The 14828-nt window shown below is 33.1% G+C and overlaps 2 protein-coding genes across 2 annotated transcripts; both read left to right on the forward strand.

Annotated features, from left to right (window-relative positions):
* The first annotated feature begins 1059 nt into the window (after positions 1-1059).
* LOC109237942 (aspartic proteinase nepenthesin-2-like) lies at positions 1060-1563 on the forward strand. Its single transcript, XM_019404339.1, has one exon. It carries the CDS (start codon positions 1060-1062, stop codon positions 1561-1563), a length of 504 nt encoding a protein of 167 aa, XP_019259884.1.
* Positions 1564-12099: 10536 nt separating this feature from the next.
* On the forward strand, positions 12100-14001 carry LOC109237943. The gene is made up of 4 exons (XM_019404340.1): positions 12100-12339; positions 12587-12781; positions 12857-12958; positions 13476-14001. The coding sequence occupies exons 1-4, from the start codon at positions 12100-12102 to the stop codon at positions 13929-13931; spliced, it is 993 nt and encodes a 330-aa protein (XP_019259885.1). The 3' UTR covers positions 13932-14001.
* The last annotated feature ends 827 nt before the right edge of the window (positions 14002-14828 follow it).

A 14828-nucleotide genomic window follows, 5' to 3' on the forward strand; every position in this document is an offset into this window, starting at 1 on the left:
TTTTTTTTTGTATTTTTAATTTTCTGTTCTATTATTTTTCTACCCCACCCACCCCCAACCCTACCCCTCTTCCCCCCCCCCCCCAAAACCCGGGAAAAAAACTTTTACCTATTTTTTTTACGTAATTTCAATTTTCTGTTTTTTTAGTTTTCTGCACCATCCACCCTAACCCCTACCCTCCCACCCCCGGGCGCAAACCCCGTCAAAAAAAAAATTACTTTTATTTTTAATTTTAATTTTCTGTTTTTTATTTTTCTGCACCACCCACCCACCTAACCCCTACCCTCCCATCCCCGGCGCATACCCCGTCAAAAAAAAAAATTTAACTTTTTTTTTTGTATATTCAATTTTTTATTTTTCTGTACCGCCCACCATACATTCCCCTTTTCCCCCCCGCGAGCAAAACCAACTCTATTTTTTTCTGTTTTACTTTTTTTTATAATTTTAATTTTCTATTTTATGTTTTATATTTTTTCGTTTTTCTGCACCATCCACCCATCCCCAATACCCCCCCCCCCCCCCAACTCCAACCCCACCCGAAAAATATTTGTCAACTTACATATTTTAAGGTAAAAGGTTTTTTTTATGCAATATGAGCATGGTTCTAAAATATGGGTCAAGTTGGGCGGGTTGGGTTATGACCCATTGTTTAGCCCATCTTGACTCAGCCCATCTTAACCCAAATATACTTTGGGCTGGGTTGGGCAATGACCCATTTATTGACCTAACCCATCTTGACCAACCCAAATTCAGCCCAACCCGCCCATTTGCCACCCCTAATTCTAAGAAGGCAACTTACTGGATTTTGGATATTATTTAAAATAACAGTAAGTAATTTTTTAATACAAATATAAAAGTGTGAGATATTAAAGCAAGTTGACAAAGACACTAAAGTTTATCCATTATAGGAGTAGATTCACCTTAATTTTGAGCAGATTTTGTCTTATAGTAGGTAAAATTTAATTGTGACTGTACTGATACTATTTTTTTTTTTTTCAAAAATAAAATTTACCGACTATATGTGAAATTAACTTGACAACAGGTATAAGGACAACACTGATGAGGAACAATATTAATCCTTCATTTTACTATTTACGAGACTTGGAGAAAATTACGATTAACGATAGAGAAGTTCCTATTGATCCTGCACGTTGGAATTTGGGTGCAGATAAAAATGGTGGAATGTTTGTAGATACAGGAACATCTATTTCACAATTTCCTGCTGATGTTTATGTCCAATTTAGGTATATATTTAGGTCTGAAGTTAAAGGTATGATATTGGATGAAAATCCACCAGAACCATTTGATACTTGTTATTTGGCAGATAATAATATTAATTGGGCCAATTTTCCAGTTGTTAGGTTTTATTTTAAATTCAATATAATACCTCTTGAAGCGAGACAACAACAAGTGATGATATTGTATCGTAAAAAATACTGCATGGGTCTTCGTAGTTCGAGTCATAATTTTTCTGTAATGGGTGCCAATGTATTACAGACTTTTGGGTTGACTTTTGATATTGATGCATGGTGGTTGACATTTTCACCAGATGCTTGTGAATGAAAAATATAAAAGGTTATTATATTATTGTTATGTGCCAATTCGTTATTGGATGACAGTAGTAAAAATAGCACGATATAGCCATTTTTCGGATTGGTTATTCAAAAATGACCAGCGTTTACCAAGTCAATAAAAAATAGCCACTATTTTGCTGCAACAGAGACCGGTCCAACATAATATACTGGAGTTCGGTGCACTTGTGTATGAACTCCAGCATATTATGCTGGACCGGTATACTTTACTGGCTCCAGTATAATATGTTGGAGACTGGAGCACTGGTGCTATGAACTCCGGCATATTATGCTGGACCGGTATACTTGCTGGAACTCCAGTATATTATGCTGGAGTTCTAGTGTACTTATACTGGAACTCCATCATATTATGTTGGAGTTCCAGCATACTTATCCTGGAACTCCAGTATAATATGCTGGAGTTCAAGCAGTGGCGGACCCAGGATTTTGTGCAAGCGGGTTCAATCTTAGAAGTATATAACTTTAGTCGTAAAATAGTAGTTCTCAAGTGGGTTCAAATAAATATTTATACAAAATTTACACAGTTTTAATCCTAATTTATACATATACACAGTATTATTTATTGGTGAAGCGGGTTCAGTTGAACCCGCTAGCCACCACTTGGGTCCGCCACTGAGTTCAAGTATACTTATGCTGAACTCCAGCATAATATACTGGCGTATTTTCCGAGTTTTGAACAGTGTTTTCGCTCATATTTATCTTTACATGAAAAGTGGCTAAATTTCGATTACTTTTGAAACTGGGCTATTTTTGAACGACCAGCTGTAAATCTGGCTATTTTTTAATTTTTCCCTGATAGTATCGTATGTTTATATATATGGCGATGTTTAACTGAACATCGAATTTAAAAAAGAAAGAACGCCTTTATTTCAAAAGAACGAAATATTGTGATTGCATTATTATATTTGTATTTAAATGTGAAATGTGCATATTGTTGGTTGTAATGCGCTAATTAAACTCTTCTTCTTAGTCAATGAATTTTTGAAATATGATAATTTTAGAAGGGAATTAATTAGTTAGTCAACTTTTCCATATATGTGATAGTTTAGAATTTTTGACCTATCAAAGGTGTAATCATTATAAATTTTGAGATCATAAAGGGTGTTATAAATAGAATTTTATTTATGGTGAATGTCTATATTTAGAGAGATTCTAGGGTTCATTACTTGGTGGCTAAGTCACCCTCTCCCTATAAATAGAGGGTTCTATTCCATTGTAAATCATCCCAAAATCAATAAGAATTTTCTCCCTCTACTTTTCTCTGCAATACTCTTCTTCTTCTTTTATTGTTTCATAACACGTTATCAGTACGAGACTCTAACCAATTGAGTAGAAGCTTTGGGATTGAGCATAATGATTGTCAATTATTCCATGAACTTCCTTCATGATTAAATTCTGGATTTAAGGTAAGTATTTTACCGTATTTTTCTCTTTTATTCTATACTTTGATTTTAAATACAAGCAAAGACAACAAAGTTTGATTATAACTCTAATGGAGTTTGTAAGAAATTATAACCATCTGAAGTGGTAAAAATTTCTATGTCTTGCCATGATCAAATTCATGTATGATTATGGACACAAAAAGTGGAAACCCGTCCCATTGAATTTGCTCCATTCTCATTCCTCTAAGAGAATATGATAGCAGTATGTGATAAGTCTGAAAGAAGATAAAATTATCACTATGAATGTATCAATGGATGTGGACGTGGCAATAGACGAAATTATAATCGTCATCATTGTGATAATGAGAATAATAAGGATTCTCAAAATAATCCCCCACTTTGTGAAAATATTTGTCATCGATTTGACATGAGATTTTATAAAGCACATATAGATGATTATGGTCAATTCATGATGTGAATGTGACAACATCTGATTTATGAATACATATTCATTCTTCAAAGAATATGAATGTGCTAGTGGTAGTGAATATACCGCACTCACCTCTAAAAGGAGGTTTGAGATGATATAAGAAATAATGTCATTATTATGGCATGAATGGTCATTGGTCTCGTACCTATTGTACGCCAAAATATTTTGGCATTGTGATTATTAAAAGACAACGGTAATGCAAGAAACAGATCTTGCATATAACTTTCACCATAACCATAATGGTATCCCATATGGGTGTTGATGAATATGTGGCACTATAAAATTAATTGAGAACTCTGCAAGAGCCAATTATACTATTTTGGAGAAACACAATTAATTACCAATAAGGTATTGTGTTGTAGTAAGTCTCAAAGAAACTTATTCAGTTTCCAAAGTATACGCGAAAGCGGTTGATTATATTGAGACTATAAATAAAGGAAAGATTTAATATCTTCCATTACTACAACTTGTAGCGGGGTAATATGTATGTGAAAAGCTACCCGCTTTATTCTCCAATTTGTACTACATAAACAAAAGAATACCACAATGAAGTGGATATTTCTTGATATAAAACCCATATCATAATAAACTTGGAGTTTATTCATAATTGCATACATCATGGTGTAAACCTGAAGTTTATCAATATTGATAATTTATCCAGTTGGCATAATTGGTTTAGCCATGTTAATTCAAGTATGATGTGCAAAAATAAAAGAGAATTCACATGGGTAAATGTTAAAGAACTAGAAAGTTCTCTACGAATTCTCTTACATTGCTTGTTCTCATTAATTAATAGACTAACTAAAATTGGGATCGAATCCCATGAATGCTGGAAATATCAAAGGTGAATATGGGCCCATTCACCTGCCATACATACCACATAAGATGCATCTATGAGATGGTTACATGTGCGCTTATTAATAACCCGCAACATGGTGTTTGCGAGGTAACTTGCTCAATAATTTGATTTAGAGCATAATTTCCAGATTTTTTTATTCAAGATAATTCATCTTGATAAGTTGGTTTACATCACAGTTGGTTTAGAAAAATAATTTATTGAGTGCCTCCACTTAATGGCTAAACGATTGCTTATGAGAATAAAGTTATCTATATCAGTTTGATATACGTTATATTCTCCCCTCACAAGTGGTTCATGATCAGGAACCAAATAATTCCATCTTATTATTATTGATGTGCGGTGTATATTTTGATTAACACCATAACGCACAAAGGTGGATTCTCAAAGTTGAGGTACCAAGTTAGTTTTTCTAACATGAGGGGAGACATGATAAACAGTTGAGAAAAAGTTACATGGAATGAATTATTATTTATACATCTCGATCCTCGAATAAGATAATATGAACTTGAAGTTCATAAATGATAATCCATGTGCAATATATTGCAAAGCATGCCAGACGCATTTGTAAGTCCTAGAAGGACAAAGTCTATGGTACGTTTAAAGCGTATAGACAATCTGTTTCAAATAAACTTCTTGATAAAGAAGATGAGCAAATGATCAAAATGATCATAATAAAGGAGGCAAGTGATCTAGAAGATCACATGACATAACACTTCATAAAATCTCATGAGAGATTCAGGTATCTAAATATATGAATGAAGAGATCTCTATGTTATGTCTTTATGAAAAATAAGGAGGTTGGAACCGATATAAAATATTCGTCGACGACAACTATGTTAGCGCTAAGTATAGATAAGGATCTTAAGTATGTCGAATATGGACACAAAAATACTGGCCAAATGAAAGAGACACAATTCGAATAGAATTTGTTTCATACGAAAGACATATAGTTTTGGACCTTCAGTTCAAACACTTGAAAGTATGAAGCCAATGATATGTGCAATCAGTTTTCGATATCTTATTTGTCTAGCATGACATGAAAACTTGATATGCATCTAATTAAAGTCTATTATATGACTTATATGACAATCCTTGAAGGATTTAAATCGCTTGAAGCATATACAATTCTTGATCTTGAAGTACTACTTTCTCAGTGCAATTTGTGCACAAATGTATCTTTGCTATAACTATAGGCATGATAATATGATACCAAGAGTTTTCACCTCTATGTGAAGATATTGAACTGACGATTCCAACAAGATCATATGAAGACAATTTATCTCTATCAAGAATGATGATTTCAAGGTGCAATATATTCATTCAAGTTAATATGGCTGATTTGTTTATCAAATATCTACCAAAGATCTTTTGAAGATGGTGCACAAGATTGGAATGCAAATGCTTAAGGATGTGAAGTGATGCTCTCATGAGGGGGAGTTAATACGCGTTGTACTCTTTTTTCCTTACAAGGTTTTGTCCCACTGGGTTTTCCTTGCAAGGTTTTTAACGAGGCAACCAAAAGGCGTATTGTTAGATATGTGTACTCTTTTTCCTTCTCTAGAATTTTTTTTCCCATTGGGTTTTCTTTTAGTTAAGGTTTTAACGAGGCACATTATCTGTTGAATAGACATTCAAGGGGGAGTGTTATAAATAGAATTTTATTTATGGTGAATGTCTATATTTAGAGAGATTCTAGGGTTCATTGCTTGGTGGCTAAGTCACCCCCTCCCTATAAATAGAGGGTTCTATTCCATTGTAAATCATCCCAAAATCAATAAGAATTTTCTCCCTCTATTTTTCTATGCAATACTCTTCTTCTTCTTTTATTGTTTTATAACAAAGGGGTATTAATTAATTATTATTACATAGTGGGATGATTGCTTAATAATGAGATTACTATTTTGACTTTTGCCAACAATTTTCTCTCTATTGTCAAAATATAATAAAGTAGTATCCATGCTTGTCGATGGATTAGTTAAAAAATATGTATAATTGACTTGAACAAGACCCTCATCAAACGAATGTAAAAAAAAAGGTATAATTAAACTAATAATTGGGTTACTATAGCTAACGAAAAAAAAAAAGCTTTAGAAAGGGCAAGATAGCCATCTCAATACTTCTTTATCAGTTTTGTGACTGTCATCTTTAGTATCTTTGACAAAAATAAATGTATATAAAAAGGATCAAACGCGTATATTTCTTACAACTGTTGGGTTTTAGTTAAAATTGAGGTGAACGAGAAATATGAAGTTTTGATTTTTTCTTATTTACAAAAGGAACGTTGTCCCATATTGGATGAGAAAAGTTCATTTGTTGCGTATATATCATTACACTTCTTCTAGTTCCTAAAGAGTTGAGAAGAAGGCAAGCCTTGCGCCGTCGTCGTAGCTCGACTCGGTTTTGGTCAAATGATTTGATTGATTAATTTTTTCGACTAAATTTATTTGTTAAATATTAATATTTAATCCAAATCGGCCGTTTTTGTAACGGTAATTTAAAGTTTTCCTCCGATTTTATTTCCTGTTTTATTTTGCGTAAATAACCATTTACATAATAGCCGATTTACACGAACCGTCATCTAAAAGAATTGCACCTCTTCGTTTGAACCTAACATGTTGGCTATAAATAGCAGGCCATTCCCTCAGATTTTCCTTATGAAAATTCTGAATTCTCCTTCTTCCTTCTGCATTGTTTTTAACCGAAAGAAAGCAACAGTAAGTGTGATTTGCTACCGATCATTTGTGTTCACTGGGATTTGAAGTACCGCTACACCAGTGTGTAATCCGTTCTATCCTGGGAGGAAATAATCCACAACCTCGGATATTAGGAGGGGATTAAGTTCCTTAAAGAAATATTGTAAATTCAGTGGCTCAAATTAATTTTTGTTTCTTCTACATCTGGTTTTGCATTATTTTTCTTCTCCAGAATTATTTTATTTTAAGAACAATATCATCCTTCTACGTAGGGGTGTACATAGGCCGGGTTAGTTCGGATTTTTCAATTACCAAACCAAACCAATAGTGTCGGATTTTTAAATCTATAAACCAAACCAAACCAACGAAATCGGGTTTTTCAATCTCGGGTTTTTCGGGTTTTTTCGAATTTTCGAGTTGTTTTTTTTCGATAAGTCTTCATAGCACAAATATATAACTTGTGCTCACATACTTCTCTAATCCTACAAGGATACAACTATATAATATATTTTTCAAGAAAATAATACAATAATATGAGATGCGTCATAACATTATACTAAAATACTCAATAACAAAAATACTAAAATCCATAAAGAAAATATTACTAAGTAATAAGCCATAATAAATATTAACATAATCTAAAAGTACTATATAAGTCATGCTTAAATAAGTACAACTATAAGTATATTAGTTACACAACTAAGCACTAAAGAAAAAGATAAACTAAGTTATGCATTTTCAATATAAACAATGCAAAACTAAAAAATAGATATCCACACTATTGTCATTTCTAGTGTTGAATTGAATTTTCTTAGTTAGCATTAGTATTGATGTGAAGTTTATTTGAATTACTACCTTTATGAACTATAAAATTTATTGGACCATTCAAGAATGTTAATTTCAAACTTGAAACAATATGTTTAGAGATAAAACTGTGAAAAAGTTTAAGAAATATTTATGAATTGTATTAAAACTAAATATTTATATAGGTATAAAATATTTGTAAAAATTGAATAAATGTAATATCGGGTTGGTTTGGTTCGGTTTGACTTTTTTTAGTTAAAACCAAACCAAACCAATTATGGTCGGGTTATTTTTTCCAACACCAAACCAAGTCAAACCAACCCATGATCGAGTTTTTTTTTCCGATTTGACTCGAATTACCGATTTGGCGCGGTTTATCGATTTTCTTTGTACGCCCCTACTTCTACGTCCACTTTCAAATATAAGTAGCAAAGAATATTAAGGTGTCACAAGTTTATCAAGTACATGTCATTTTGATACTACAAAAGAATTGGATGAGAAACTGAATCCGTCCTACCAAATACATCAAATATATTCATTGCCTCAGGAAAGACAAAAAATACAAAAAAATAATAATAAATAAATAAATAGATAAACTTCTCCATTTTTAACCATTTGAAGATTGTGTACATAGAATCTTTCAGATTTACAAATATAGCTTTTTGAATTCTCCTTCAACCCTCCTAATTTTGAGTCTTTAATTGTAGGAACCAAACCTTATCATCATGCTAGGAATAAATGCTATCAACTGCACAAAACATTGGAGGAAATTATTATTAAGGTTGCGCAATTAGTAACGTAAGTATTTAACTTTTGCGTACTGATAATATATAAAAAAATATACTTTCAAAACAACTAAGGAAAAAAGAAAAGAATGAACAAGAAATTAAAAGGTTAAACGTATATTAATCTAATACGTATAGTGCTTACCCAAGCAAGGCCGATGTAAAACATACTAAAACCAGAATAATTAAATGGAGCTCTCTCAGATAAGAAAAGATCTATAAAGAGATGAACATTGTTAGTTTGAAAATTTAGGTCAAATTAAACACATAAATTGAATAACAAATTAATTAGTTACCTGTCAAAGGACTAAATATAAATGGAGAGAGAATGTTGGCCAAGGAGCCTACGCCCGAAATGCACCCTTGAGCAATTCCCTACTAGGTCGAGAAAATAACAATTAATGGAACATTCACTTATTATATAACAATCAAATTCAACAATATTGTTTAGGATTCTGACTTATTTTCTCTAATAGTTTGAAAAGAAGTTTATACTATCGGTATATTTTAACAAGTTGTATTAGGTTACTTGCCTTATTTTCTAGGTTACAAGTCTCAGTTGTATAGTATATAAAGATTGTTATGAAATAATAAAAGAAGAAGAACAATATTGCAGAGAAAGAGAGAGAGGAAATTCTTATTGAATTTTTGGGATGAATTATAATGGAATAGAACCCTCTATTTATAGGTAGGTGGTGACTTAGCCACCAAGTAATAAACCCTAGAATCTCTCTAAATATGGACAGTCACCATAAATAGGATTCTATTTATAACACTCCCCGTGAATGTCTATTCAACAGATAATGTGCCTCGTTAAAATCTTAACTAAAAGAAAATACGAATTTGGACCGTGTATGGCCGAAATAACCTTATTCCGGACGAAATAGGAAAACCCACGCAATACAGCGTCCAGGCCAGCGCGACCGTGGCGCTGGAGGCAGTGAGCTTTCGTTCAATTCCTTCACGTTAATTTTCATCCATTGCATTTAGAATGCAATTGCATTCTATATCTTTCTTGTTTTGTTTGTCTCCACTTGAGGGGACAAAATCAAAGGTTGTACCGTCCCCCCCCCCCCCCACCCCCTCCTTTTTTTCAATTTCCTTTATTTTTCTTTCGCGTTTTATCCAATTTTGCTCCAAATCTCGCATACCGGTGGCAGCTTCGAAGAGGTCATATATCAATTCTCTTTCTCGAAAAATATAGAAGAAAGGGGTCTGCGCACCAATATCCGCCATAAAAGGGCCTAGCCATAACAAATGAGACTAGAAAAGGAAAAAGAGTACACATGTTTAGAAATGCGCCTATTGGTTGCCTCGTTAAAAACCTTGCAAGGAAAACCCAGTGGGACAAAACCTTGTAAGGGAAAAAGAGTGCAACACGCATTAACTCCCCCTGATGAGAGCATCAATTCACATCCTTGAGCTTTCGCATCCCAATCTTGTGCACCATCCACTACAAGAAAATTGTAAAATTGTGACGGAATATTTGAGACGAAGCATTCTGTCACAAACTGTGACGGATTGTGACGCATTTATGACAATCAACCTTACATGGACGAAATTATCAAAAGATTTTATTTTTTCCTAAAAAAATTCTAAGAGTAACGGATTTGTGACAAATTTGTGACAGATATGAAATTTAGTCTTTGTGACGAACATATTTTTGTCACAAAATTATGGCAGAAGAGAAGAAATGACAATACTTTGTCAAAAATCCGTCACAAATTTTGTGACAGATTATATTTTCCGTCACAATATTATAAAAGAGAAATTATCTAATAGAAATAATTTTGTGACAGATTTATTTTCCGTGACAATAATTTTTGACGGAACATTCAGTCACAAATTTAGAAACATTTGGACAACTTACAAATTTTTTCCAAAATATTTGGCCCACTTTTTAGTTTCCCCCGCCAAATATTTGGCCCACTTATTAGTTTTCCTCCGCCAAACCTCTCATTCCACAAAACTCCTAAGACTTAGACCCATTTTCTCATTTCACTCCTCCCTGCTTCTCTCTCTCTCTCAACACAAAACACAAATGGCGATTCTTGTACCATTCTAGACTCAACGCCACAGCAACACTTGCAGGTTTGGTTTTGCTCCAGTCTCTTCCTCCACACTCAATAGCTTTTGGATCTTTCAATTTTTGTTCAGATTTTTCTATGTTTTTCTTGAATATTATTTTCCAAAGTGAATAACATTTGGGTATTGCTGTTGGGTTCTTCTATCTAAGCTCAGAAAACTCCGATTTAGCTAAAAAGCTTTTGCATGCAACTATTTTAGGTACAATTTTTAAAGGGTCTTTATTAAGCTTTGATATTGGGTCATTCACTTGAAGTGGGTTTGAAATACTTTTGAGATAGGTGAGATTTTAGTTTCTTGTTTATGATTTGGTCTTAATTTTGAGCAAAGGAAAAAGCTCTAATTTTGCTAAAGGAAACAATTGTGCTTATTGTAGATATCAACTTTGTTGTCTTGGAAAAAAGTAAAAAAATGAAGAATGTGCATGATTTTGTTTTCCAGGTTTTGAAAAGTTTTTCTATATGCTTAATAAATTTCTGATATTTTTTAGGTAATAATTTTCTGGTTACTAAGATGAATATGATCCTTGTTGTTAAAACAAGACTCACCCCTATTTGAGCTAATTCATCATTGTAGTTCATAGACAATTCATCAACCTCCTCATAGGATATAACATTCATGGTAGAGTTACTGTCGCAATGGTTAGGAACTCAAAATTACTCTTAGTTGTCGAAAGGGGCCGGGTGCGTAGGATAAGCCTCATATTGAGTGCATTTGAGTGTTTCAAAAATTCTTTAGGAGTGGTGGTGATTTTCAATTTGCTATAACTTGTGTTATTATACCTTCTTTTTGGTTGTTTTTGGTTATATACCTGCTATATATGTTGCTTCCTGACTCTAAATTGATTTATATTATTTTATTGCTGGAATCTCATAAAGTAAACTCTTCAACAATATTAATTATCTTATTTATCTTGTCTAAATGTCTTAAACTATGGTCATTTATATTTTTCTGTTTCATTCTCTTTTTTGGATCAGTTTCTTCAACATATAGGCAAGGAGTCAAGCACCTCCCTAGCAGAAAGATTAAAAAAGAAATTAATAGTTCCAAGAAGTACGCAGTTATAGATATTTTTCTGATTTATCTAGTGAATGATAATTTCTATTTCAATATTTGGCATTACATATGTTTTTTCCTTGGGACTTTAATTGATGTTGATACAGTTAGGTAGGAAACTTGTGACTTTTCTAGTTATAACTAAATCTTGTTAAATTAGTGCCATTTTCTGTTGGATTCTATAGCAGAATGCAAGCTTGACATGTCTGCTTTAGTACAAATATATTCTAATAGATTAAATTTACTTTTTAAAAAATAGCTAGATAATAGACAACTTTAATTACAACAAATAATCTTGTTTGTCATCATGTAAGTTCTAACACATGTTTATTCTTTGTGTTAAAGTGTACAATATGAATAATTCTGATCGTGAGCGGATGTATGCTAGAGTATTGGAAGATGGATTCATAAATCCTAGATTTATTATTGGGGTTGAGGAGTTTGTTGCATTTGCTAAAAGACATCCAGAATGCATGGATTGTGAAAAGCTAAGATGTCCTTGTAACACCGGTTCAGGTTCGGGTTCGTTCCTAATGGTCATTCTATCTCGAAGACCATCACTGATACCTTCATGGAGCGACAAGATGCTACTGGTTACACATGGAAGGTTGTCTGCCAATACACTCGTGACTTCTATTGGCATGAATTTATGGTAAATATCGCTTTCCATAAAAAAAAAATTATAAGTAATTATTTAGTATATATATGTATTTATGTCACTGACCAAATATCTTTTGTTAGAAATTATATCATTGGAGTTCTACTGAGGATGCCATAATCAAACATACTTGGAAAAAAGTGGCATCTACCTTGTACACTAAAAAGCGGCACAAGTGGTAGAAATTTACAACCAGACCTACTTTTATTAAAGAGCATATATGGGAAAGCTGGCAGGCACACTGGTCATCGGAAAAGTGGCTTGAAAAATCTCGTGTCGCCATTCAAAATCGGTGTAGCAAGACTGGTGGTCCAGGCACTGGTCCAAGCAAGCATACCGGTTGTTCTAGGTCTACAGTGGAGCATACTATAAAATTGGTATTGAATTTAACCTTTCAATAGAGTAATTATATGACCTTATCTCCTATTTTAATATTGTACTCTATTATTCAGGCAATAGAATTACATCGTCCAGCAAATTCATGGGATATATTTAAGAAGCTGCATAAAAGAAAGGATGGGAACTTTGTGGATACCAAGTCTAAGACTGTTGGTGTAAGTTTCTTTTATAATATTTCATCATTTTATTTGAGAATGAATATGAGGAATATTACTGGTGCAATCCACTTATCTGAAAGCTTCTTCACATCATCTCATTTCTTGTTTAATTAGCATTTCATTTCTTGTTCTGATGCAGAAATGAAACACATATTGTGACTTATTCTATTTCTTATTGTGCTTCAAAGAATCAGATTATGAGTCACTAAGTATAAGTTTATTTTTACTTAAGAAGAATATCAGTTGAAAGCTTGTGATAGCATTCTATTCTGGTCTAGTTTTTTTATTCTAATCTTGAAAATGATATCCTATGAGTCTATGACAAGTTAATATATGACAATTATTTTTATGAGTTTTAGAGATTTGCTTCTTTGCATCTGTGATTCAAGTTTTAAACTACATATAATGAACATTGCTTCTTTAGTTGCTTACGTGAGTGAGCTGTAAAACTTAATTATAGGAAATCTTTGTATATTACTTCTCATTAGTTTCTTATTTTGATAAATGTATGTAGGATAAAATGGAAGTTGCGATGGCTGCTGCTATTTCGAGCTTATCCGATGATTCACAAGAAGTTCAAAATGCCGATATAAATCGCCTATACTTGTATGTTGTCGGCGGAGAGAAGAAAAGACGTGTGTATGGATTGGGCTCTCAAGCTGCGACTTTGTATCAAGGCTACAATTCTGCCACTTCACGCCATTTGCCTGTAGTACCAGATCCCGCTGCTGAAGAGCGCATCAAAGTGCTTGAGGAGGAGGTGTTGCGTATGAGAGAAACACAAGAGAGGATTCTTCAAGAGCGCGTGGAGGCAGAGGTGCAACAACGCGTAGACCAAGAGGTCTCGCGTTTGAATCAACAGAAGGATGATCGATTTCGGTCTATGGAGGAGCGATGGATGCGCAGGATGAGCGAGATGGCATTATCATCTCACCCATCTGGTGTTCCTACTCCCTTTAACAGGGACTAACCAAATGCTTTAGTATTTAACATTGTTAGACTTTAGCTACTTGGATACTCTCTAAGTGCTATTTTAACGTTGGCAAGCTTTTGATTATTGGATTTGTAATTTTTAATATATTTAGACTTTTGCTAGTAGAACTTATATTTTGGCATGTTTTAACTTCGTATGTTTTATTATATATTTCATATTATGTTTGTTATGGTTGGTTGTTGTTGTCTTTATGCTTTTAGCTAATTTTTTCATAAGTATTATTAATTATTTGTTAAAGCTGAAAGTCCAAAATTAAATTTGTGACAGATCTACATGGTCAAAAATATTCACCAAATTCTTAAATAGTGATGGGAACTTATGTGTCACAAATATTATGTATCCCAAATCTGTCACTAATATAGCTGCCAAATGTGTCAATTTGTGACAGAAAATTTTGTCACAATTTATTTGTGACAAAATATTCTGTCACAATTGCTGTGAATATATAAATAAATTTGTCTCGAAAACTATTCTGTCACAATAATTGTCACGGATATATCTGTCACAAATCCGTCTCTATTTTGTAACGGAATCAAGCTATATGCAGGCCTCTATATTGCGACGGACAATTTTGTCATAAATCTGTCACAAAAATTGTGACCGAAATTTGATCCGTCAAAAAAAATTTACGACCAAAGGTTCTGGGACGTCCCCATTTTGTTACAATTCCGTCACTAACACAAATTTGTGACGGAATTGTGACAGAACCGTCCGTCACAATTTTGCCATTTTCTTGTAGTGATCTTCAAAAGATCTTTTGTAGATATTTGATAAACAATATCAGCCATATTAACTTCAACGAATTTGTTTCACCTTGAAATCATCATCCCTGATAGATGTATTGTCTTCATATGATCTTGTTGGAATCATCAT

This window comes from Nicotiana attenuata, unplaced genomic scaffold (genome assembly GCF_001879085.1).
Source record: "Nicotiana attenuata strain UT unplaced genomic scaffold, NIATTr2, whole genome shotgun sequence".
Taxonomy (NCBI): domain Eukaryota; kingdom Viridiplantae; phylum Streptophyta; class Magnoliopsida; order Solanales; family Solanaceae; genus Nicotiana; species Nicotiana attenuata.

What these genes read in the sequence shown, in the direction of transcription:
- LOC109237942 (XM_019404339.1), top strand. Translation starts at nt 1,060, where the DNA reads ATGAGGAACAATATTAATCCTTCATTTTACTATTTACGAGACTTGGAG.
- LOC109237943 (XM_019404340.1), top strand. Translation starts at nt 12,100, where the DNA reads ATGAATAATTCTGATCGTGAGCGGATGTATGCTAGAGTATTGGAAGAT. An exon ending in GGAGCGACAAGATGCTACTG is followed by an intron (nt 12,340 to 12,586) that starts GTTACACATGGA and finishes CACAAGTGGTAG; the next exon opens with AAATTTACAACCAGACCTAC. An exon ending in CCAAGTCTAAGACTGTTGGT is followed by an intron (nt 12,959 to 13,475) that starts GTAAGTTTCTTT and finishes AAATGTATGTAG; the next exon opens with GATAAAATGGAAGTTGCGAT.